Source organism: Schistocerca piceifrons, chromosome 1 (assembly GCF_021461385.2).
Source record: "Schistocerca piceifrons isolate TAMUIC-IGC-003096 chromosome 1, iqSchPice1.1, whole genome shotgun sequence".
Lineage (NCBI taxonomy): Eukaryota > Metazoa > Arthropoda > Insecta > Orthoptera > Acrididae > Schistocerca > Schistocerca piceifrons.
In genome coordinates this window covers 226409732-226434958 of record NC_060138.1, presented here as the reverse complement: position 1 = coordinate 226434958, position 25227 = coordinate 226409732, and the positions used below count along the sequence as shown (strand labels likewise).

At 42.4% G+C, this 25227-nt stretch overlaps 1 protein-coding gene across 1 annotated transcript in view; it reads right to left on the bottom strand.

Moving 5' to 3' along the window:
• Window positions 1-15392, bottom strand: part of LOC124790129 (nitric oxide synthase, salivary gland-like) — a 705692-nt gene extending 690300 nt beyond the window's left edge. The window contains 1 exon segment of the mRNA XM_047257705.1: window positions 15172-15392. Within this exon segment, the coding sequence (XP_047113661.1) occupies window positions 15172-15288 (117 nt within the window). The 5' untranslated portion in view covers window positions 15289-15392.
• Between the last annotated feature and the right edge of the window lie 9835 nt (window positions 15393-25227).

The following is a 25227-nucleotide window of genomic DNA, read 5'->3' as shown; positions in this document are numbered from 1 at the left end:
ACAACTGTTCTTTGTCTTAACCTACCATCTGGCTCCCATGATAAGCACATCTCTTATGTAACTGAAGAAGAAGAAGAAGAGATTGCTATCTCGCGGAAATTTTAAAGGTCAGCTTGGTACGATGCCGTAGGCTAAAAAACGGCTCCTTTCCTGTTATTGTCTAACTGCTGGCTGGCGGAGTTGTCATTTGTGGCCAACGAAGTTAGGCAGCTTTTGAATGCACGGAAAGCTGAGCTGTGGGCTGCGATGATCGTTCGTGAAATACCTCGTTAGTTTTAACTTCAGTATCAATCGTTATGGCATGATTTTCTTTATGTTTACGATTCGATCAATAGCTTTGAGAGAAGGTTAGAAAGAAGAGGGTATAATCTTAATCGGCATTAACTACAAAGCTCGCGTTTTAATTTTTTAGAAACAATCACTACATGATATTATTGAGATGAGGCATTACTATTGTTTTAAAATTTGTCAACTATTATTGTTAGAACAATAGCAGCCAGTTTCTTTAGAGCGAATTTTCATTTATGAAAAAATGGAAATTTCGTGTGAAGGTTTTCGCTGTATATAATAATAATAATTTCCTCATTGATCGAGGAACTCTTCCATAGTATTTTGTCGACCACTCAGATTTGACACAACATGGAGTTATGGAAAAGTCATAAATTCTTTATTAAATCTTACGACGCAAGAACATTTATTTACCATTGTCCAGACAGACATAGCATCAATTCTGCATACCATTCCTGAACTTTTATATTTGTACTTCAATTTATATCCAATCGCTGATTCGTGAAGCTGTTGACGAGCAGAGAGCCGGCCGCTGTGGCCGAGCGGTTCTGGGCGCTTCACTCCGGAACCGCGCGACTGTTACGGTCGCAGGTTCGAATCCCGCCTCGGGCATGGATGTGTGTGATGTCCTTATGTTAGTTAGGCTTAAGTAGTTCTGAGTTCTAGGGGACTGATGACCTCAGATGTTAAGTCCCATAGTGCTCAGAGTTATTTGAACCATTTTTGAACGAGCAGAGACTAATATGTATTTCTGTTGTGTCACATATAACACATTTTATCGCATACGTTTTGTAACTTCACATATTATTTTTATTATTTAGGCAACAACCCGTGTTATAAATGACATACACTGTATATGAATTTCATGTAATTAAATAGGTTTTACCTACTGTTTTACTGTTGAATTTTGATGTAGATGTTACTCTCAAGTATCTTTTATCTGTGTCATTTGTTAGATTTCGATTCACAATTTATTGTCATTTAAACTTTATCCAAAGATGGTGTTCAAAATATCTTCCTCCATAAAAGTTCTTAAGTCACTTGCTGAGAAAGTAATTTTGGTATATTTAGTCGCCTATGAAAATGTTCTTTTCCTAATGTTTATGTCATATGTCGCTGTACTTTACTTCTTTCACAGTTTGACACCAACTACCAGTTTGACAGTTGCTTTCACTGAGTCGGCTACTGTACTACCACATGCAGTCTTGGCGAAATGAAAATTTATTACACCATATTTTCTATGCGCTCACTTCGTTAAACCTAAAACTAGATCTCCATCTAATTACTGACGTAACTGCGCATGCAGTGATTATCGCAAAAATGCATTACACTGTCATCTTATTTTTCATGATTTCTCCCACTGTCTCACAGCTTACGTCTGACAATGAAGCGTAACATGTAATAAGGAATTATGTGGTCAATACTTTTCCATTATTGTAATTTGTATCAAAAAATTTCGTGTCGCTCAGTGGCCGAGTTCAGGTATATCAATTGGACGCTAATTCGGCGACCTGTGTGTCCCTGATCAAAAAAATGGCTCTGAGCACTATGGGACTCAACTGCGGAGGTCATTAGTCCCCTAGAACTTAGAACTAGTCAAACCTAACTAACCTAAGGACATCACAAACATCCATGCCCGAGGCAGGATTCGAACCTGCGACCGTAGCGGTCTTGCGGTTCCAGACTGCAGCGCCTTTAACCGCACGGCCACTTCGGCCGGTGTCCCTGATCCATCGCAGTCACCGATTCACGGGAAAGGTATTTTAATTTACCGTCAAATCCGATCCAAATGTTGTTCCTGGTGACAATTCACATCGCTGTGAGGCGAACGTTATGTTGAAGACAGAATGTAACACGCGCCCTACCGTTTCCAGGCACACACTTTACAACTACACTCCGAGGCCCACGAAATGAACATGAACGTAAACTTCATTCATAGGTTAGACCATATGTTTGTTCCGAATGGCCGACTGCGCCCAACAAGGCATTGCGAATGGTGATCTCTGATCGTGGTACATGTGATCAAGCATGTCGCCAGTCCTTCCAGCCATTGTTACCAGTAGGTGAATCCCAATGACGTCGCTGCTTCTTTCTGCAAGCAGGACCTCATTCGGCCTCAACGGGGCTGAGTAGACCATGTTCCAGCCGCCCCTGTCTCAGAAGTCTGACGAGATACTGGGAAATGAACCAGAGTCCTTCCGCACCGAAGGCAGCGATTCTAACCATTCGGCTCGCAGGCGGTCGCCCGACAAGGTTTGGATGATTTTTTGCAATTTCGTAAAAAGACATAGAAAGTATATGGGTGTATTGAGCGGGTAGTTCGGTACGTAATGGGAGATGAAAATCTAATAGTTGTGGGTAACTGGAATGCAGTTTCAGGCTAGGAGTAGAAGAAAGGGTTACGGGAGAATATCGGCTTGGTACTAGGAAAGAGAGAGGAGAAAGAATTCTGCAATAAATTTCAGCTAGTAATAGCGAATCCTCTGTTCAATAATCACAAGGGGAGGAGGTAACTTGGAAAAGGCCGCGAGATACTGGAAGATCCAATTAGATTATATCACGGCCAGGAAGAGAGTACTCTATCAGACACTGGATTTTAAGGTGTACACAGGAACAGATATAGACTCGGGTCACAATTTAAAAATTATGAAGAGTAGCTGAACTTTAAGGGACTAGTTTGGAAGAATCAATCGCAAAGAAGTGGTACACAGAAGTACAAAGGAATTAAGAAATACGCCTGAAGTTACCTGAGGCTACAGATAATGCAGTTATGGATAGGACGGTAGGCAGCACAATTGAAGAAGAATGCACGTCAGTGAAAACGGCAATCACAGAAGTTGAAAAGAAAAACCTAAGTACAAGGAAGGTAACTGCGAATAAACAATAGGTAACAGAAGAGATACTTAGTCGTTCGAAGAAAGATGGAAGTACAAAAATGTTCTCGGAAATTCAGGAATACAGAAATACAATTCACTTACGAATGAAATAAATAGGAAGTACAGGGACGGAAAGGCGAAATATCTGCACGAAAAATGTGAAGATAATCGAAAAAGAATTTATTGTCAGAAGGACTCACTCAGAATACACTAAAGTAAAAACAACCTTTGGTAGAATTAAAATAAAGAAGGTGACATTAAGACTGGAATAGAAATCCCACTGTCAAATGCAGAGGAGAGTGGATACGTGAAAAGAGTACACTGGAGGCCTGTATGAGGGGGAGGACTTGCTCATGATTCGATGGAAGAAGAAATAAGAGTCGACAGGGAAGATATAGGGAATCCGGTATTAGAATCAGAATTTAAAAGAACTTAAGAGGACTTAAGCTCAAGTAGAAGGAATAAATAATATTTCATCGTACTTTCTAAAATCACTGGGGAAGTGGCCACAAAATGACTATTCTCTTTGGTGTGTAGAGTGTATGGGGGAGGCGGTATACTGCCACACTTTCGAAAAAACGTCATCCACACATTTCCGAACATAGCTAGAGCCGACAAGTGCGAAAATTATCGGACAATCAGCTTAACATCTGATACATCCGAGTTACTTACAAGAACAATTTACAGAAAAATGGAAAATAAAATTGAAGATCTGTTAGGTGAAGATCAGTTTGGCTTTAGGAAAGGTAGAGGCTCCAGAGAGGAAGTTCTGACGTTGCGATTGACAATGGAAGCAAGACTGAAGAAAAATCAAGAAACATTCATAGGATATGTTGATCTGAGAAAGCATTAGACAACGGAAAAATTCAGCACGATATTCGAAATTCTGAGAAAAATAGGGGTAAGCTACAGAGAAAGAAGGGGAATACACAATATGTACAAGAACTGAGAGGGAACAGTAAGACTGAAAGACCAAGAAAGAAGTATTCGGAATAAAAAGACAGAATGACAGAATCTGTTGAATGGAATGAACTGTATAATCAGTAAATAGTACAGACTGAGAGTAAACTGAAGAATAACGAAAGTAATGAGGAGCAGAAGAAAGGAGAACAGCCAGAACTTAACATAAGCATTGGGAATCAGAAAGTAGACGAAATTAAGGAATTTTGCTAGTTAGATAACATACGAGGGTGAGTCAAATGAAAACCTCCAATATTTTTTTAAAGTATTATTTATTGAGCAGAAGTGGTAAAAAGCTGTATCACTTTTCAACATAATGTCTCCCACGCTCAATGCAAGTCCTCCAGCGCTTACAAAGTGCATAAATTCCTTTAGAAAAAAATTTCTTTGGTAGTCTGCGCAACACTCATGCACCGCGTGGCGTACCTCTTCATCAGAACGGAACTTCTTTCCTCCCATTGCGTCTTTGAGTGGTCCAGACATATGGAATTCACTTGGGGCAAGGTCTGGTGAGCATGGCGGATGAGGAAGACACTTAAAATGCAGGCGTGGTTCAAATGGCTCTGAGCACTATGGGACTCAACTGCTGAGGTCATTAGTCCCCTAGAACTTAGAACTAGTTAAACCTAACTAACCTAAGGACATCACACACATCCATGCCCGAGGCAGGATTCGAACCTGCGACCGTAGCGGTCTCGCGGTTCCAGACTGCAGCGCCAGAACCGCGGGGCCACTTCGGCCGGCTGCAGGCCTGTGATTGCTGCAACTGTTGTACGGGCAGTGTGGGGCCTTGCATTGTCATGTTGCAAAAGGACACCTGCTGACAGCAGCCCACGTCGCTTTGATTTGATTGCAAGCCGCAGATGATTTTTTAGGAGATCTTTGTATGATGCACTTGTGACAGTGGTCCCTCTAGACATGTGATGCTCCAAAATGACGCCTTTTTCGTCCCAAAAGAGAGTCAGCATAACCTTCCCTGCTAATGGCTCTGTTCGAAACTTCTTTGGTTTTGGCGATGAGGAATGGCGCCATTCCTTGCTCGCTCTGTTTGTTTGTTTCCGGTTGCTGGAAGTGAACCCAGGTTTGGTCCCCAGTAACGATTCTTGCAAGGAAGCCATCACCTTCTCGTTCAAAGCGCCAAATAAGTTCTTCACAAGCATCAACACGTCGTTCTCTGATGGCAGGAGTCAGCTGCCGTGGCACCCATCTTGCAGACTCTTTGTGAAAATGGAGCACATCATGCACAATGTGGTGTGCTGACTCATGACTAATCTGTACACATGCTGCAATGTCATTCAGTGTCACTCGGCGGTTTTCCTTCACTACGGCTTCAATTGCTGGAATGTTCTGTTGAGTCACAACTCTTTGTGCCTGACCTGGACGAGGAGCATCTTCCACTGTAGTCACACCATTTGCGAAATTCCTACTCCATTCGTAGACTTGCTGCTGCGACAAACCTGCATCACCGTACTGAACCTTCATTCGTCAATGAATTTCAATAGGTTTCACACCTTCACCACGCAAAAACCGAATAACGAAACGCTGTTCTTCCCTGGCGCAAGTCGCAAGTGGGGCGGCCATCTTTATACTGATACTGCGACTGTATGTGTGCATCTGCACTATGCTGCCACCTACAGGCCATTCTGCCCGTTGTTTGTAGCACGCTTACCAACTTACAGGATAACGGCACGAAATTTCGATTTGTTATTACAAGGTTTTCATTTGACTCACCCCCGTAATAACCCTTGATGACGGGAGGCAGTAGGACATAAGAAGCAGGCTAACACTGGCCAAAAGGACGTTCCTGACCATGAGAAGTCTCCTACATACTTGCCAACTTTCAAAAACCAACAATCCAGAGATTAAGTTTTAAAAATCGGAAGGTACGAATGACCAAAAAGCGTGGCTCAGTTTCAGTACAGTCTCGGTACGACTAATGTCCCTGTGGCATCAGAAAGTTATATAACGAGTATAAAAACGCAATTAAAAGCGCAAGAACTACTCAGGACGTTGATTTGTAAAATGAGGGAAAGGCAACAACTTACCTGTAGTGGACTAGTGCGTGGTGCACAGAAGCGCACGATAAAAAGCAGTTAACTTACGTTTACTTCCATTATAACACTTCAACCATAAGCTTTAATCTTATTTCCAACTTTTTTAATACTATGAAAATAACGAATAAGATACACATGAAGCAATCGCTTGCACAAAGATGAGGCCTTTCGGGATCCAGGTAACAAAATAACATTAATAATCATACGCTACAAACATTTATACCCGATTATGAAGACGTTGAATAAATGGAGATTTCACTTAAGCACAATGACAACACACGAACACAAGTCCAAGCAAAGCACAGTACTGAGCAACACAAGTACACATTTGAAGGTTGCTGGCTTGCGAGACATTTGAGTAAGCCAGCCAGATCGGATTTTCCTGAGGTTTCATTTTAGGCGTTTTACCAAGTTCGTTCAGGCAAATTAGGGTGTGGTCCAGAAACTCTGTCTCGCAAAATACTATACATAAACAGATTAAATGCTATAACTGACGGATTGCGCAGGCCTGACTCCTTTTCGTTAACTGGCGACTGTGGCAACAAGTAGGTCTTCCGGCCATGACGTTCTAACAAAAATTAATTTGCCAAGTCAACAATACAGGGTACCAAGTACGGCTTGATAAAAAGAAAGAGGGCAATGTTTCAAAATACGGCTATACACTCTTGGCGTCGGAGTGTTACAAAAGGTGACGCAGCCATAAACCCATTCGTATTTACAGTGTTGTTTGTATGCGCACTGCTGTTTTTACCTTATACTACATCGGTCAGGCTCCGCCATCGCTTCCCACGACCGGCCCAGCCAGCTCCATACACCAGATTGCTGGCTATTACTACTACTACCACTGCTCTTACTGCAGCCAACACTGCTCTCTGGTCTGAGATTCTCTTATAGCTTACATATCACAGGCAGGGCGTGAGCAATCCATCGAAATTACATCTGCTCGAGTGCCCCAGCAATAAATTTCTTTGCCATGGAGCTCTTACAACAGATATTAATAAAACCTGATCCTACGGCGAGCGACCCATGAGTACAAGTTAAAATTATATTATTTTTTCTTAAGATAATCTCTTATATCAAACGAGACATTACGTGACGTGTATAAATACTAAGGGATGAGGCAGATGTTGGAGCAGAGGGGAGGGGGTGAGCAAGAGTGGGCACTTGGCCCCTCCTGACATCCAGAATATATTTATTTAATTACAGAATTATCTTTTCTAGAAATAATTATCTGTGATTTTTTCTGCATGTTGAATAGTATTCTTAAATGTCGTACCTTGCAGGTTATTTTTTTGGAACCCAACAAGGTTTTCTCTGTAGTTGTGACCTAGTTTCTAGTTCCGAATTTTTATTTTCGTTCTCAAACCAACATTATAGGCGTGAGAATGCAAATATATATTAATATTTTCTAGCTTTATTTCCTACTCGTTGGATACATCTGATCAAATCATACGAGAAAGTATCTTCAGTTCACTAACTCAATAAAGATGGCAACCATCATTTAATTATATAAAAAGGGTGCTTATATTTTAGGTACAAAAGCAGTTTAGCTTAAAACATGTATATTAAGTCTATAGCTATCGATTGTTGAGGATACAAGAACGGGTTCAAACGGAATAAGAATGGGATTCAAATTCAGTGTGAAAGGATATCATTGATCAGATTTGCTGATGACATTGCTGTCTGCAGTGAGAGAGTGGAATAATTGAAGGACCTGTTGATGGAGTGGTCTAGTGAGTATACACTACGGCTTCAGAGTAACGAGAAGAAGGTCGAAACTAATGAGGAGTGGCAAAAATGAGATAAGAAATAAACAGAATGTCAATATTATGGACTACGAAGGTGAGGAAATGAATTCGCTGCCTTGGAAGCAAAATAATACGTCTTAGACGAAGCAAGGAGGACATAAAAAGCGAACTAGCAGATGTAAAGGGGGCCATTTCTGATTAAAAGAACAAAACATCAAAAATTTTCCTTAATTTGAGGAAGAAATTTCTGATAGCGTACTTTTCCAGCATAGCATTGTAAGGAAGTGAAACACACAATGGGAAAACTGAAAAGAAGCGAACTGAAGCGTTTGAAATGAGGTACTGTAGGAGGACGATAGAAATTTGGTGGACTCATAAGAAATTAGGTACTGCGTAGAATCGGCGAGGAAAGGAATAGGTGAGAAACATTGATAAGTACGAGAGACAGGATAACGGGACATGTGCTGAGGCATCAATAAATAACTTCCCTGGCGTAACTGTAAAGGAAGACAGAGATTGGAACACGTCCAACAAGTAAATACGGACGCTGTGTGCGATTGAGAAGCTGTTGCTGGGGATTAGGGGGTGGGGTCACACGGCAGATGTCCCAACGAGAGAACAGAAAAAAAAATTATTGGTGTATCTCTTGGCAAATTTAGTTCTCAGAGCAACACACATCATCAAATTCATCCATTCAGTTATGTAAAAACACTGGAATTTAGTCTTCTCATGGATAATTTTCTGCGGACGCCCATAGTTTCATTGTCAGTGGAGTATAAGCATGAAATATAATTTCAGTACAGTTAGCTGGTGCGTATTAACGAGTTTACGAATTGTTCGTGCATAGTTCGACAAATTCTGAAAAATGATAAAAACAAGAAGTCTGAAGGAATATTTTCGTTTGGACTACAAATTATGCATATGACACATGTTTTATCATGTACACCGAAGTACTGAAATGCAGAACGGAATTCTTTCCTTAAGGTAAGCACATGACTTAGAACTCTCAGAAATGCACGAAATGTGCTTAGAATAAAACAGTGGGAAGAGCCATACGAATTGTAAATAAGGGTGCTACCACAGGAGGCATTTGAATGATTCAGGAGAGGAACTTTGGTAACGTGAAGGAATACGTCTTTCGCTAGCCACATGACCAAACGTTGCCCTGTAACTTGATTTACTTCAAATGCGCTTTAACACCTCATACGTTTGTTATACGACTTGAAGAAACGATCTGAACAGACTTCATAAATGTTCTCCAGTATAATTTCATCTAAATCCAGTAGTATACGGGCCCTTGACACATTGCATGGATAGGTTTGTACTCACTTCCACTTGAAGGTTCCTGTTGCCCTGGAGATGAAAGTCTTGTACTGCTGATCGAGCCGCCTTCAGATAGGAATCCTCGCTGTCCTTCAGAATCACCCTACCCATCCAGCGTTTCTTCCTACATTTCTGCACCATCTCCACTGAACTTGCGAATTATTGTGCTATATAACATATTCACAAACTTTATGTTCTCAGCCCAGATTAAGTTCCTATTTTCAGCATATTGAAACTTTGCCACTAAAGTTGTGACAACGTACATAGGATTAACCTTCCTTCCCTGATATCGATGTACATTTTTGATACTCCAACGCACAACCGAACACTCCAAAAGACGGCCGCCTACTGCAGCTATACTATTTGCACAAATGAAGTAGTGCGGGTACAACACACCACCGTTGAATCGAGCTAGGAGACAAAAGGTGCGTTTTGCATGCAAATGGCACATACCAACGTCTTTTTTCGTTTCTTGTGAGCGATTTATATTTTAAGCACATTTTCTGGTTCTTAGCGTTCGATGTCACACACTTCCGTTGCTAGTATGTCGATGGTCTTGCATTCCAGAAAATGAGCGCATTCTTCAAGAATAATAGGGAATGAAAAAAACAATAACGAAAAAAAAGAAGCAAATGTTACGAAACACTGTGTTTTAACTGCATCTTTGCGAATAAGGTCTCAATTTCCGGCGAGTAACGCGAAATTAATGCAGTGAGCTCTCATATGTGTCATGTAACATATTTTGTGAATATAGTAAACTAGCTACAAAGCCCGGCATTTAATATCTGCCACACAAAATGATTGGTCCTGTGTCTCGTTGATATTAAAAGCGTATGCAATCCGCATGGGAAACTGCGGTCACTTTAAACTGAAGAACGTATTGGATTCGCTGGGTGTGACGAATGAATATGTCTCCACCTGCATGAAAAGATGGTTAGTTGCGCCATCTGTTTTCACATTATGCAGTATCCCGTTGCGTTTTTGGACAATTCGCCTTCTGCTGTTTCAGTTCGGTTGTCACTGTTTCCAAGTAGGGCTGTGTTTGAGCACGACTCGAACTATTCGAACAGTTGACGTCGCAGTTCGGCAAATCTCGTGTTCTGCTCGATCTCTTCATCGGCCTGCGATCTGGTGACTTTTGTTGGTGCTACATCCAAGTCCTGCCTTAGTGTTTGTACGACACTGTGAATTTTAATAACAAGAATAACTGTGAAACATGGACTACAATATCTTCTGGGGTATATGTCATATGTAATAACAACACATAATCAATAACTGCCAATCATCTTTTTGTCAAATTCTCGAGCTTTCATTGGTCACGCGATCTAATGATGTCTGATGGTGTTCTTTCCAACAAGGGTATCGCCGCTGTAATTTAATCTCGCGATAGGAATTACAGTCAGTTTGTCACGTTATATTTCGTTCGTTAGGCATTAAACTTTTCATTAATTTTCTTCATTGTTTCATCTGAATTTAGTAATTTGAAGTAAACCGGTAAATTAATTTTTGGTATGTTTGATAATAGCCCTTATCCTTGATATATTTTATCTATATATATATTTATATACTGTGTATATTAAAAATATATAGCTTATGCCAACCCAAATGTTCATTAATGGATCGTATAAAAATTTGAAGTAAATCGGCCAAGAACTTTTGGAGATTTTTGGTAACAACTTTTCCCCTTCATGTATTAAATAGATGTATGTTTCAAGTCAGATTACTAAATATTTGGTAGACGGTGATATTTCCTCTTATCTTGAAGAAAAAGTGTGTAACATTTCATCAAGATCGGAATAAAAATGTGGATTTCTATGAATTACAAACAAACAAACGGACACTCTTCTTTATACACTACTGGCCATTAAAATTGCTACACCACGAAGATGACTTGCTATAGACGCCAAATTTAACCGACAGGAAGAAGATACTGTGATATGCAAATGATTAGCTTTTCAGAGTATTCACACAAGGTTGGCGCCCGTGACGACACCTACAACGTGCTGACAACCGCAATCGCGATAGGCTACAATCCGACCTTTATCAAAGTCGAGATGACAGGCATCTTATCCGCATGGCTGTAACGGATCGTGCAGCCAAGTCTCGATCACTGAGTCAACAGATGGGGACGTTTTCAAGACAACAACCATCAGCACGAGCAGTTCGACAACGTTTGTAGCAGCATGGACTACCAGCTCGGAGACCATTCCTGCGGTTATCCTTGACGCTGCATCACAGACCGGAGCGCCTGCGATGGTGTACTCAACGACGAACCTGGGTCACGAATGGCAAAACGTCATTTTTTCGGATAAATCCAGGTTCTGTTTACAGCATCATGATGGTCGCATCCGTGTTTGGCGACATCGCGGTGAACGCACATTAGAAGCGTGTATTAGTTACCGCCATACTGGCGTACCACCCGGCGTGGCTGTATTGGGTGTCTTTGGTTACACGTTTCGGTCACCTCTTGTTCGCATTGACAGCACTTTGAACAATAGACATAACATTTCAGATGTGTTACGACCCGTGGCTCTACCCTTCATTCGATCCCTGCGAAACCCTACATTTCACCAGGATAATGCACGACCGCATGTTGCAGGTCCTGTACGGGCCTTTCTGGATACAGAAAATGTTCGACTGCTGACCTGGCCAGCACATTCTCCAGATCTCTCACCAATTGAAAACGTTTGGTCAATAGTGGCCGAGCAACTGGCTCGTCACGATACGCCAGTCAATACTGGTGAAGAACTGTGGTATCGTGTTGAAGTTGCAGGGGCAGCTGTACCTGTACACGCCTCCAAGCTCTGTTTGACTCAAAGCCCAGGCGTATCAAGGCCGTTATTACGGCCTGAGGCGGTTGTTCTGGGTTCTGATTTTTCATGATCTATGCACCCAAATTGCGTGAAAATGTAATCACATGTCAGTTGTAGTATAATATATTTGTCCAATAAATGCCCGTTTATCATCTGTATTTCTTCTTGGTGTCGCAATTTTAATGACCAGTTGTGGATATACAGGTGTTTCTGGAAGAGAGTGCAAAAATTTAACACGACATAGGGGATGCTTCACTGAACAATTTGAGGTATGAAATCTGAGGTCGGAGAAGCCAGCTTAAGGAGATAGTAGAAATAAAATCACATTACTGTGTACTTTTTTATTTACTTTAGTTAACTGGAAATACCATCACTGACACCATGAACGTGTCACGTGTAGTGTTGCTGACAAAATGTGTTGAAACTGACGACCATCAGCCTCAATGCAAGCATAACATCTGCGAACAAGGTTCTGACGCAACCTAACAAAATCCCTTGTGTGTTTCGAATCACAACACAGGCAGCTATAATTCTGGCAACTAATTATCCACTGGGGTCTCACACACAAGTGACTTTAGATATTCCCATAGGAAATAACCAACGGTAATTCAGATCAGGTGCCCTAGTAGGCCTGGAATGGGTCCTCCTCTTCCAATCCAGTGGCCAGGAAATACGGTACCGGAGCAGCTCCATCGGACTGTACAAGTCTCTGAATAGCACTGAGTAATGAATGCTTCTATCGTTGATTCATAGCACTTTCTGTCATAGAACAATGTAAATACGATACAACAGAGCCACCTTATGGACAAGTAAAGTAAACAAAACCTGCATCGTGACTTCCTGGAAATCAGGCTAGTCCTCCTTATTTACTTGCAGAAAATAAAGAATGTACATGTAAATAAACAGCACAGTGCGTGTAAACTTGTACGCATGTTAGTTATAAATAAGCTGGAAAACAGTAATGCTAGACAAAGCGCTATACATGTTTACTTCCGTCTCTCCTTAGGCTGTCTTCTTCGACCCCAGATTTCCTATGTGAGTGTGTGTGAATTACTAAGGGATCAAACTTCGCAGGTCATCAGTCGCTCGACTTACACAATAATTAAACTAACTTAAAGTGCAACACACAGACCTATGCCCGAGGGAGTACTCGAACCTCCGGTGGGAGGGTCTGCGCAATCCGTGACATGGCGCCTTAAACCGCACGGCCACTCCGCGCGGCCTTTCCTGTCAAATTGTTCAGCGGAGCATTCTCTATGTCCTGTTACATTTTTGCACGCTCTTACGGAAACACCCTTATAGGCAGCAGCTGCATTATAAACGGATGTACCATGAAAATTTCTGGCAGTGTGTTGGACGGGGACTCGAAACCGAAACCTTTGCCTTTCCCGGTGTGGCACACACTTTAATCTTCCAGGAATTTTCCGATCAGCGCACTCTCCACTGCACAGTGAAAATTCAGTCGTGTGTAGAGTGGATTATACAAACAGTCTCGACAGCGAATTAAGCCGGATAACCGGCAGATGATGTATTTGTTGATCTAAGCAAACTTTTCAAAAATGGCTCTAAGCACTATGGGACTCAACATCTGACGTCATCAGTCCCCTAGACTTATAACTAGTTAAACCCAACTAACCTAAGGACATCACACACATCCATGCCCGAGGCAGGATTCGAACCTGCGACCGTAGCACCCGCGTTGTTCCGGACTGAAGCGCGTAGAACCGCTCGGCCACAGCGGCAGAGTAGCAAAATTTTTCTCGACCTATATACAAGCCGTGAAACAAAACAAATGGCCAAGTTCCAGTTGGACTTCGGGTACTGACGGTTGTGTACAAACTTAATATGGACTTCGAGCACTGAGGCTTCTGTACAAACTTAATATATATATATATATATATATATATATATATATATATATATATATATATATATATATATATATATATATCCAGGGAATCGAAACTTCCTCCTCAGTTGTCTTCAGATTAGCCCAGACATACATAAAGAAGTGAGGAGTGGGCTTCAGTTTATATATGTAGAGAGGGAAGATGTTTCCATGCAGAATTAAGTTTTTGACGATGATATGTGCAATGTATGTTCAAATGGCAAAAGATATTTTTATGTGTTATAATTACAATTTAACAAGATTCAGATTTCTTACTTTATTTGTACTGTGAAATCTTGCTTCTTGCTGAATTTCGTGGTTCTAGGTCAACGAAAATTCCCCTATAGGTTTTGATGAGAGTGTTTGCGAGTATCAAAATATGTGAAATAAACGGCCGCACAATTTAATTGCATTGACAAAGACACTTATATTTTTTTACACCGCCAAGGAGCCACAGACCCAAGTATGTGATATAGATTTGAACTTTTGCAACAACCTGTTTCAAAGAAAAAGTGTTGTTAAAAGGCGGACAAACAAAGAGGCAGATAACAAAGACAAAAAAATTATTTTTTCGTGCGCTATAATTACAAATTAACATTTTTGGATCTTTTCCTTTACTTGTACGGGGAAATCTAGCCTCTTGTCAATTTTCATTATTCTAGGTCGGGAAGGAGTCTATAAAAGTTTTGATTAGTTGTGTTTTCGACATTGATCTTTAAAATTTTTATACTTCCAAGAGACTGAAGACATTAATACGTAACATAAATTCGAACGTGATGCGTCTGCCAGTTCCCGAGAAAAACGTTCTTAACATTCGAACACACAGACAGACAGACAAATAAGCAGGCGGATAACGAAGCGATCTTACAACGGATCCGTTTTTACGGATTGGGGCAGGGAACCCTATAAAAAAGCAAACGATGCGAAACAGTTGTTTTAAGTTTGCGAATAGATAGTTAATTTCCGGCTAGTAATGCGAAGTTAAGGCAGTGAGAACCGTCTCCGTGTGTAAAGGTCGGGTGAATACACGAAGCGCAACAACGGTCGGAGCGTGGTGGCCGGCGCAGCCTCCATCAGCGGTTACCCCCAACATTTCCGCCCGCCGACAGGGCGGACCGACACACAGACACACACACACACAAACACACACACACACATTCACATACACCTGCGCGTGCGCAGGGTGGTGGCAGTTCGCTGGGCCTCACGCCGGACAACTACCTGTTGTTCGTCGTATGTCTCGTTGAACAGCCGGTCGATTTCGATCTCTTTGGTCTGGTGGTTCCGCAGCCGCTGGAATTTCCTGAACACGGGGCCACGTCTGCTGTAGCTGTCCATGGCAAACCGCACAGTGTTGGCGCTCGCGCTGCGTGAAGTGAACCGCTGCAATATGGGCCGAGCTAGCGCCGGGTACGGACCGCGGTTGTGGACTGACCGCCGTAGGTGACTCGCGCCAGCTTATGAGCAGGGCGCGTGCCGACCGCCCGACTTCCCCACCGCCTGTTGACAAAACAGCCGCTTCGTCACTGCAGTTCCGGAAGCCGCGCCGTCTGCGGGAGGCTTGGTTGGGCCTTTCTCCCACCTAGCTGCCGCCCGGGTTAGACCCCGCCTTGGGAAGTTGCTAGCGCTGCAGGATTCGCCGCTTGCGACACGTTCGATGATGCCATCTGCTCTGTTCTTCCCCTCGCGCGATCCGAACAAAGAAGAAAGTCGCCAGAAAACGCCCGCAGTGCTTCCGACCAGAAGATTTCCCTGTTGTCGACGTCGAACTGGAACAGCGACGCAGCTGACACATTTCTGTGGCACAAGGCCCCCGGGCGTCGTAGCTGTATGTTCACAGGTGGGCACTCAGCGCGGCAGACTTTTGAGGCTCAAATAAGCACAGTACCTATTGTAGTCACTCCCGTCATCGGATCCGCTAATATACGAAGTTGAAAACAAAGAACGAAGTTGTTTTAGGACACAAGCATTGAGCAATAATGGTAGAAAAGTGTTACCCCCATAATACAGGGTGTTACAAAAAGGTACGGCCAAACTTTCAGGAAACATTCCTCACACACAAATAAAGAAAAGTGTTATGTGGACATGTGTCCGGAAACGCTTGATTTCCATGTTAGAGCTCATTTTAGTTTCGTCAGTATGTACTGTACTTCCTCGATTCACCGCCAGTTGGTCCAATTGACTTCGGTGCTTGTGTTGACATGCGACTCATTGCTCTACAGCACTAGCATCAAGCACATCAGTACGTAGCATCAACAGGTTAGTGTTCATCACGAACGTGGTTTTGCAGTCAATGCGGAGTTGGCAGATGCCCGTTTGATGAATGGATTAGCAAGGGGCAATAGCCGTGGCGCGGTACGTTTGTATCGAGACAGATTTCCAGAACGAAGGTGTCCCGACAGGAAGACGATCGAAGCAATTGATCGGCGTCTTAGGGAGCACGGAACATTCCAGCCTATGACTCGCGACTGGGGAAGACCTAGAACGACGAGGACACCTGCAATGGACGAGGCAATTCTTCGTGCAGTTGACGATAACCCTAATGTCAGCGTCAGAGAAGTTGCTGCTGTACAAGTTAACGTTGACCACGTCACTGTATGGAGAGTGCTACGGGAGAACCAGTTGTTTCCGTACCATGTACGGCGTGTGCAGGCACTATCAGCAGCTGATTGGCCTCCACGGGTACACTTCTGCGAATGGCTCATCCAACAATGTGTCAATCCTCATTTCAGTGCAAATGTTCTCTTTACGGATGAGGCTTCATTCCAACGTGACCAAATTGTAAATTTTCGCAATCAACATGTGTGGGCTGACGAGAATCCGCACGCAATGTGCAATCACGTCATCGACACATCTTTTTCTGTGAACATTTGGGCAGGCATTGTTGGTGATGTCTCGATTGGGCCCCATGTTCTTCCACCTACGCTCAATGGAGCACGTTATCATGATTTCATACGGGATACTCTACCTGTGCTGCTAGAACATGTGCCTTTACAAGTACGACACAACATGTGGTTCATGCACGATGGAGCTCCTGCACATTTCAGTCGAAGTGTTCGTACGCTTCTCAACAACAGATTTGGTGACCGGTGGATTGGTAGAGGCGGACCAATTCCGTGGCCTCCACGCTCTCCTGACCTGAACCCTCTTGACTTTCATTTATGGGGGCATTTGAAAGATCTTGTCTACGCAACCCCGGTACCAAATGTAGAGACTCTTCGTGCTCGTATTGTGGACGGCTGTGATACAATACGCCATTCTCCAGGGCTGCATCAGCGCATAAGGGATTCCATGCGACGGAGGATGGATGCATGTATCCTCGCTAACGGAGGACATTTTGAACATTTCCTGTAACAAAGTGTTTGAAGTCACGCTGTTACGTTCTGTTGCTGTGTGTTTCCATTCCATGATTAATGTGATTTGAAGAGAAGTAATAAAATGAGCTGTAACATGGAAAGTAAGCGTTTCCGGACACATGTCCACATAACATACTTTCTTTCTTTGTGTGTGAGGAATGTTTCCTGAAAGTTTGGCCATACCTTTTTGTAACACCCTGTATATATTACTGTATAAAGACGAGGTGTTGTTTTAACCTTCGCGCGGCTCCCCCCCCCCCCTACCCCCACTGGCGGTGTGTGTTGTGTGTTGTCCTTAGCGTAATTTGCTTTCTCTGTCCGACAGATAGCATAACAAATAATCAAAGTTTTTCAAAAATAGTTGAAAATTTCCCGATGGGGACTTATGTATGGCTACAATTATAAAACTGCCATTATTTAGTTGAAGCTCACATGCACATGCTTCTAGATGTTGCTGGATGCAAAATTGTTTAGTTTCCTAATTTTTCACTCTTTGACAGATTGTAACGCATATGGCAACTCCTCCTCTCTCCACTCTCTCCATAGTATCTCTACCTGCATGTGCTGAAAGCTTACATCCACCTACATTTACCATTTCCATACCTGTGACTATATGATGTTCAGAAAGGCATAATACATCTATTCCACTCTCAGTTTCTAATCTTCTAAACAAACAAGAAGCTCATTTACTTTGTTTTTTATCACCTGATATTCGGATGGAATACACTAACATTATTTTTCAATGTGCTTTTAGGAGAATCTTGTGACATACTATCATTATTTTTCACTGTACTGTTATGAGAATCTTGTTACATTTTAACATCTCTAGTACCTGCCTGTCTGAACTTCCCATTAATCCTATTTTCAGTGAGTGTTGGATGATTGAACACTGAGCTTAGCCTAAAAGAAAGTACTCCCATGAATTTCAGTGCCCCTATCCCTTAAAGATTTTGCTATCATCCCAGCCAGTTTACCCTTCCCTTTCCTACTGAGATGCAGGCCATGTCTTCTTATTGCAGTTCAATGATTTAAGACTGCAAAGCTATTATAAACTCGTGAATGATGAAATATTTCATAGATAAATCGCACAAACTCAGAACTGGTGCATCTGCGTATCTTCTGAATAAGAAGAAAAATTAATTTGCGACGTGCGCTAAACGTCAGGCGTTCTCAAATTTGACAGTAAAATAAGAGCATACTGTTGTTTCGCAAATCTTCGGATGAAAGTGCAGCAGCTGTTGAAGCCATGTGGTATTTGTCGGATGATGATGACGTCCCATACTCCGAGGAGCGTAGAGGGCGATGCGGGGGAATGTAGCCAAATAACAGAGGTAGCAAGGCATTCCTTCACTCAACGATACCCGACAAGCCAATATCCATTATATGCTGCGGCGTCTGAGGCCAATTGCTGAGATCAAGGGGCGGTAGCAAAAACTTTGTGGCGTTTCTAGACGCTTTAACTAAGTACGTTAAACTTTATCCCATCAAGACAGCCACCAGCCCACTGATTATTAAAAGTTTGGTCAGTGATTACATACCTAGAGTCTGGAACTCTCGAACTATGCTTTCCGACAATGCGTCGAATTTTACTTCTTTTATTGGAGGAATGCTTTAACCTGAGCCGACATGAAACAGATCTTTTCATGTGGTACTATCCCGAAGGAAATCCCTCGGGACGAGTTTTCAGCGAATGAAACAGGTTGTGGGGACGTTTTACCACAATAAGCAAACAAAGTAAATCGCATATCTAGAGAAATTTGAAAAAAATTTGCGGATGTAGACTCACATCACTCAAACCGAATCAATGTATCAGCAGCCAGAAAGAAATAACGGGGTAAACCGGATTCCAGAAGACCCTACAAAAGATAAATCGCGAGATCAACGAGGACGAACCGCCCTAGTCCACTTCACGGAAAGCACTAGGAACACGAAGATAATTTATGAAATGAAAAGGATGAGAATGTAGCAGTTCCGAGTAGCAGAGAAAGTGTTATTGAGAGCGCACTCTCCTTCGTCACTACTCTCACATGAGGAAGAATAGAAAATGATGCTTGTGTAAGACCTTTTGAGATTCTGAGGGTGCCCCACCAACGGTCGTATCTTTTAGGATATCCTGACATACATCAGGTAAAAGGACTCTTTCCACTTCGGTACCTGGACAAATGTTACTCTCAAAAATCAAGACATGAAGGTTGGTTGGTTGGTTGGTTTGTGGGATTAAAGGGACCAGACTGCGACGGTCATCGGTCCCCAAGACATGAAGAATGAGACAATGATGAGAGATGATCTATATCCAAAAGTCTGAGTTCTTATATACAGAAGCGCCACAGAAACTGATATACGAAAGCATGTTCAGATACAGAGATATGTAAACAGGCAGAATACGGCGCTGCGGTTGGCAACGCCAGTATAAGACAACAGGCGTCTGGCGCAGTTGTTAGATCGATTACTGCTGCTACAATGGCAGGTTATCACGATTTAAGTGAGTTTCAACGTGGTGTTATAGTCGGTGCACGAGTGATAGGACACAGCATCTCCAACGTAGCGATGAACTGGGGAATTTCCCGTACGACCATTTCACGAGTGTTCCGTGAATTATCAGGAATCCGGTAAAACATCAAATCTCCGACATCGCTGGGGCCGGAGGAAGATCCAGCAAGAATGAGTGAAAAGAATAGTTCAACGTGACAGAAGTGTTACCCTTCCAGAAATAGCTGCAGATTTAAATGCTGGGCTATCAACAGGTGTCAGCGTGCGAACCATTCAACGAATCATCATCGATATGAGCTTTCGAAGCCCACTCGTGTACCCTTGATGACTGCGCTACACAAAGCTTTACTCCTCGTCTGTGCCCCTCAACACTGGCATTGGACTCTTGATGACTGGAAACATGTTACTTGGTCGGACGAGTCTCGTTTCAAATTGTATCGAGCGGATGGACGTGTACAGCTATGGAGACAATCTCATGAATCAATGGACCCTGCAAGTCAGCAGGGAATTGTTAAAACTGTTGGAGGCTCTGTAATGGTACGGGGCGTATGCGGTGGTAATGATTTACGATCCCTAATGCGCCTAGATACGACACTGACAGGTGACAAGTAAGTAAGCATCCTGTGTGATCACCTGCATCCATTCACGTCCATTGTGCACTCCGACGGACTTTGTCAATTCCAGCGGGACAATGCGACACCCCACACGTCCAGGAACGCTCTTCTGACTTTAAACGCTTACACCGGCAAACTCCCCAGACATGAACATTATTCAGCCTTGCAACGTGCTATTCAGATGTGGTCTCCCCGCCATCGTACTCTTACGGATTTATGGGCACCCCTGAAGGATTCATGATGTCACTTCCCTTCAGCACTACTTCAGACAATATTCGAGTCCATGCCACGTCGTGTTGCGACACTTACGATTGGTCGCGGGGGGCCTACACTATATTATGCCGGTGTACCAGCTTGGCTCTTCAGGATACGTGTAAATGTACATATTTTTCAAAAGTAGCTGACTAAATTCGATAAATATTTACGTTGTTGCTTTGTTTGTGTATGTCAATGTTCGATGTTTATTCTTTTGTGTGTTTTTGTGTTTATGTGCACAAATCAAGTTATTCCGGGAGACAAATATTTCCCATACTTGGTAACGTTATAATATGTATGTAATGATGATAGTTCAGATTTTGGTAATTGCTATGCTAATAGGTTAAGGACTGGTCACTAAGTTTTAATGTTATTTAAATTTTTCCGGTTGGAATCAAGCAGACATATTCAGAGAATCCATTAATTCATTATTAATATTTTAAAATTTTCATGAGTTAATTTTTAATTCAAATATTGGGGAAATGGTTTCCTAACTAGCTGGATTTTACAATTTTACCAATAATATGACTATCCAACAGAAATTAAGTACGAAGATTAGGTTGTGATGATGCAACTCACATACCCAAACAGCACATGTATCGAACTGGTACAAGAGTGTTAGGCTTTGTGCTCGTTAAATGTGCTCTACACTAAGGGTAAATAACCCTTTTTGCCAGAATCAGTTCTAGGTTCTAAACTAATCGGCAGTTGGTATGAAGCACTCAGATTCATTGAAATACAGATCAGATTTCTTTAAAATTTGGAGGGGTTTTATTCCATAACAGTTTAAAAAAATGTGTAAATAAATTACGAACCGTGAACTTCACAAACGTAAGTGCATGAAGTAATGTGATGTGACACGTGAATGGTAATAAGCATTGGACTTCCTGACAAGCTGTTATGTCATAAGCAGATATGAAGGTAATGTTTTAAGCTATGTTTTAAACGTCGTTAGTGAATCCGCACATTCTCTGTGATAATCTAATCGTTTGAGTGACACGTGGTAACCAGCGTCTTGTACTTATATTGTAGCCGAAAAATGGACAAAGTGTGACGATTAGAGGATGGGTGTAAACGTGTTTAAATGGTAATACACAGGACAACCTAGAATAGTTAACAAGGTCATCATACCTTTTACTGTGCAACGGGAAAGAATGCTCTTTGTGAAAGGTTCAGCTTTTAATATAAAATTTTAATCAGAGATATACATTTTGCCCTAATCACCGGATTCAGGACAAGACTCAAGCATAGATTATTGAACTCATCCATTCTCTTCTAGGACTTTTTTAACTTTTAACGTTACTTATGCGATTTTCTAATCCTTGCATGCTCACACACTCACCATTACTGATAACCTGGGACACTGGGGGATTAATCCATTCACACTCGCTGTGTCCAATGATCGTCCCTGTTCCCGCACATCAACACCAGTTCCAGATCAGAATGACTACCCTTCACCCTCGCTTCCAGTTCAACTGTCCTGTCGTTTTGGCAGGACATCGCTGCAGGTGCAGCTTTACATATTCAAGATACATTCATGTGTGTGCACCGCCGATGTCGTTTACGGCCACCGTGCTCTCAAATTGCAGAACATTACTCAAATTATTGGCCGGCTGGGGTGGCTGAGTGGTTCTAGGCGCTACAGTTTGGAACCGCGCGACCGCCACGATCGCAGGTTCGAATCGGTCATGGATGTGTGTGATGTCCTTAGGTGCGTTAGGTTGTAAGTAATTCTAAGTTCTAGGGGACTGATCACCTCAGAAGTTGAGTCCCATAGTGCTCAGAGCCATTTGAACCATTTGAACTCAAATTATTTTACATGTTTCAACGTCAACATTAACAAACCCTATACCACTGTAATTTTCTCAAGAGCTATGGAATGCAGGTACGAGGGTTGGAACTTCACTAGTGGCAACCATTTATTTACAGCTCGTACAAAATAGATACGTGTTTCAATGTTTTACTGACCAGCATTGTGTATAACCCGTTGCCAGCGATGTGGATGTCGTAGGATACTCTTAGCAGTGCCAGTTGTGTTGACAGTTCGAGTGGCGCGGTCTATTGCCTGACGAATTTGTAGCAGTTCTGAAGCAAATGCCGTGAAGTGTTTCCTTCAGTTTAGAAATCGAGTTGAACTTAGGAGCGCTTAAGTCAGGGGAGTGCAGTTGGTGGTATAGCGCTTAGCAGCCCCATCAGTCAAACAAATCAGTAACAGCTTGCACTGTACGTGCTTGAGCATTGTCCTGCAAAATAACAGTCAGGTCCTGCAGAAAGTGTCATCCTTCTGTCTCCATGCTGTCGTAGAGTGTGTTCCAAAAATTACTGCTTTAAGTGTCTCATTTTCTAATCTAAGTCCCTAAGCATCACCCGACTTGATTCGACTACATTCCATTATCCTCGTTTTGCTTGTGTTGATGTTCATCTTATATCCTCCTTTCAAGACACTGTCCATTCCGTTCAACTGCTCTGACAGAATTACAATGTCATCGGCAAACCTCAAAGTTTTTATTTGTTCTCCATGGATTTTAATACCTACTCCGAATTTTTCTTTTGTTTCCTTTACTGTTTACTCAATATACACACTGAATAACATCGGGGGAAGGGTACAACCCTGTCTCACTCCGTTCCCAACCACTGCTTCCCTTTCGTGTCCCTCGACTATTATAACTGCCATCTAGTTTGTGTACAAATTGTAAATAGCCTTTGGCTCCCTGTATTTTATCCCTGCCACCTTTAGAATTTGAAAGAGAGTATTCCAGTCAACATTGTCAAAAGCTTTCTCTAAGTCAGCAAATGCTAGAAACGTAGGTTTGTCTTTCCTTAATCTTTCTTCTAAGATAAGTCGTACGGTCGGTATTGCCTCACGTGTTCCAATATTTCTACGGAATCCAAACTGATCTTCCCCGAGGTCGGTTTCTACCAGTTTTTCCATTCGTCTGTACAGAATTCGCATTAGTATTTTGCAGCTGTGACTTATTAAATTGATAGTTCGGTAATTTTCACATCTGTAAATACCTGCTTTCTTTGGGATTGGAGTTATTATATTCTTCTTGAAGTCTGAGGGTATTTCGCCTGTCTCATACATCTTGCTCACCAGATGGTAGAGTTTTGTCAGAACTGGCTCTCCCAAGGCCGTCAGTAGTTCTAATGGAATGTTGTCTACTCCCGGGGCCTTGTTGCGACTCAGGTCAGGCCTTTCAGTGCTCTGTCAAACTCTTCACGCGGTATCGTATCTCCCAGTTCATCTTCATCTACATCCTCTTTCATTTCCATAATATTGTCCTCAAGTACATCACCCTTGTATAGACCCTCTATATACTCCTTCCACCTTTCTGCTTTCCCTTCTTTGCTTAGAACTGGGTTTCCATCTGAGCTCTTGATATTCATGCAAGTGGTTCTCTTTTCTCCAAAGGGCTCTTTAATTTTCCTGTAGGCAGTATCTATCTTACCACTGATGAGATAAGCCTTTAGATCCTTACATTTGTCCTCTAGCCATCCCTGCTTAGCCATTTTGCACTTCCTGTCGATCTCATTTTTGAGACGTTTGTATTCCGTTTTGCCTGCTTCATTTACTGCATTTTTATGTTTTCTCCTTTCATCAATTAAATTCAGTATCTCTTCTGTTACCCAAGGATTTCTACTAGCCCTCGTCTTTTTACCTACTTGATCGTCTGCTGCCTTCACTACTTCATCCCTCAGAGCTACCTATTCTTCTTCTACTATATTTCTTTCCCCCATTGCTGTCAGTTGTTCCCTTATGCTCTCCCTGAAACTCTGTACAACCTCTGGTTTAGACAGTTTATCCAGGTCCCATCTCCTGATATTCCCACCTTTATGCAGTTTCTTCAGTTTTAATCTACAGTTCATAACCAATAGATTGTGGTCAGAGTCCACATCTGCACCTGGAAATGTCATACAATTTAAAACCTGGTCCTAAATCTCTGTCTTACCATTATATAATCTATCTGATACCTTCTAGTGTGGTGTCACCGCCAGACACCACACTTGCTAGGTTGTAGCCTTTAAATCGGCCGCGGTCCGTTAGTATACGTCGGACCCGCGTGTCGCCACTATCAGTGATTGCAGACCGAGCGCCGCCACACGGTAGGTCTACAGACTTCCTAGCACTCGCCCCAGTTGTACAACCGACTTTGCTAGTGATGGTTCACTGACAAAATACGCTCTCATTTGCCGAGACGATAGTTAGCATAGGCTTCAGCTACGTCATTTGCTACGACCTAGCAAGGCGCCATTATCAGTTGCTATTGATCTTGTGATTAATGTATCGTCAAGAGCGACGTTCATCATTAATGGATTAAAGTTAAGTATTCCACCAGCTACGTCCGTTTTTTCTAAATTCTAATTTCCTTGTCCTGTTCCAGACCTCACGCCAGCCTGCGTGTGCTAAAACGCGTGCCTTTCGGCTTCCTCTTGTAACCCGGTGTTGGCTCTCCTGCCAACCCACAACAACTAGTATCTCCAGGATTCTTCCATGTAAACAACCTTCTTTTATGATTCTTGAACCAAGTGTTAACTACGATTAAGTTATGCTCTGTGCAAAA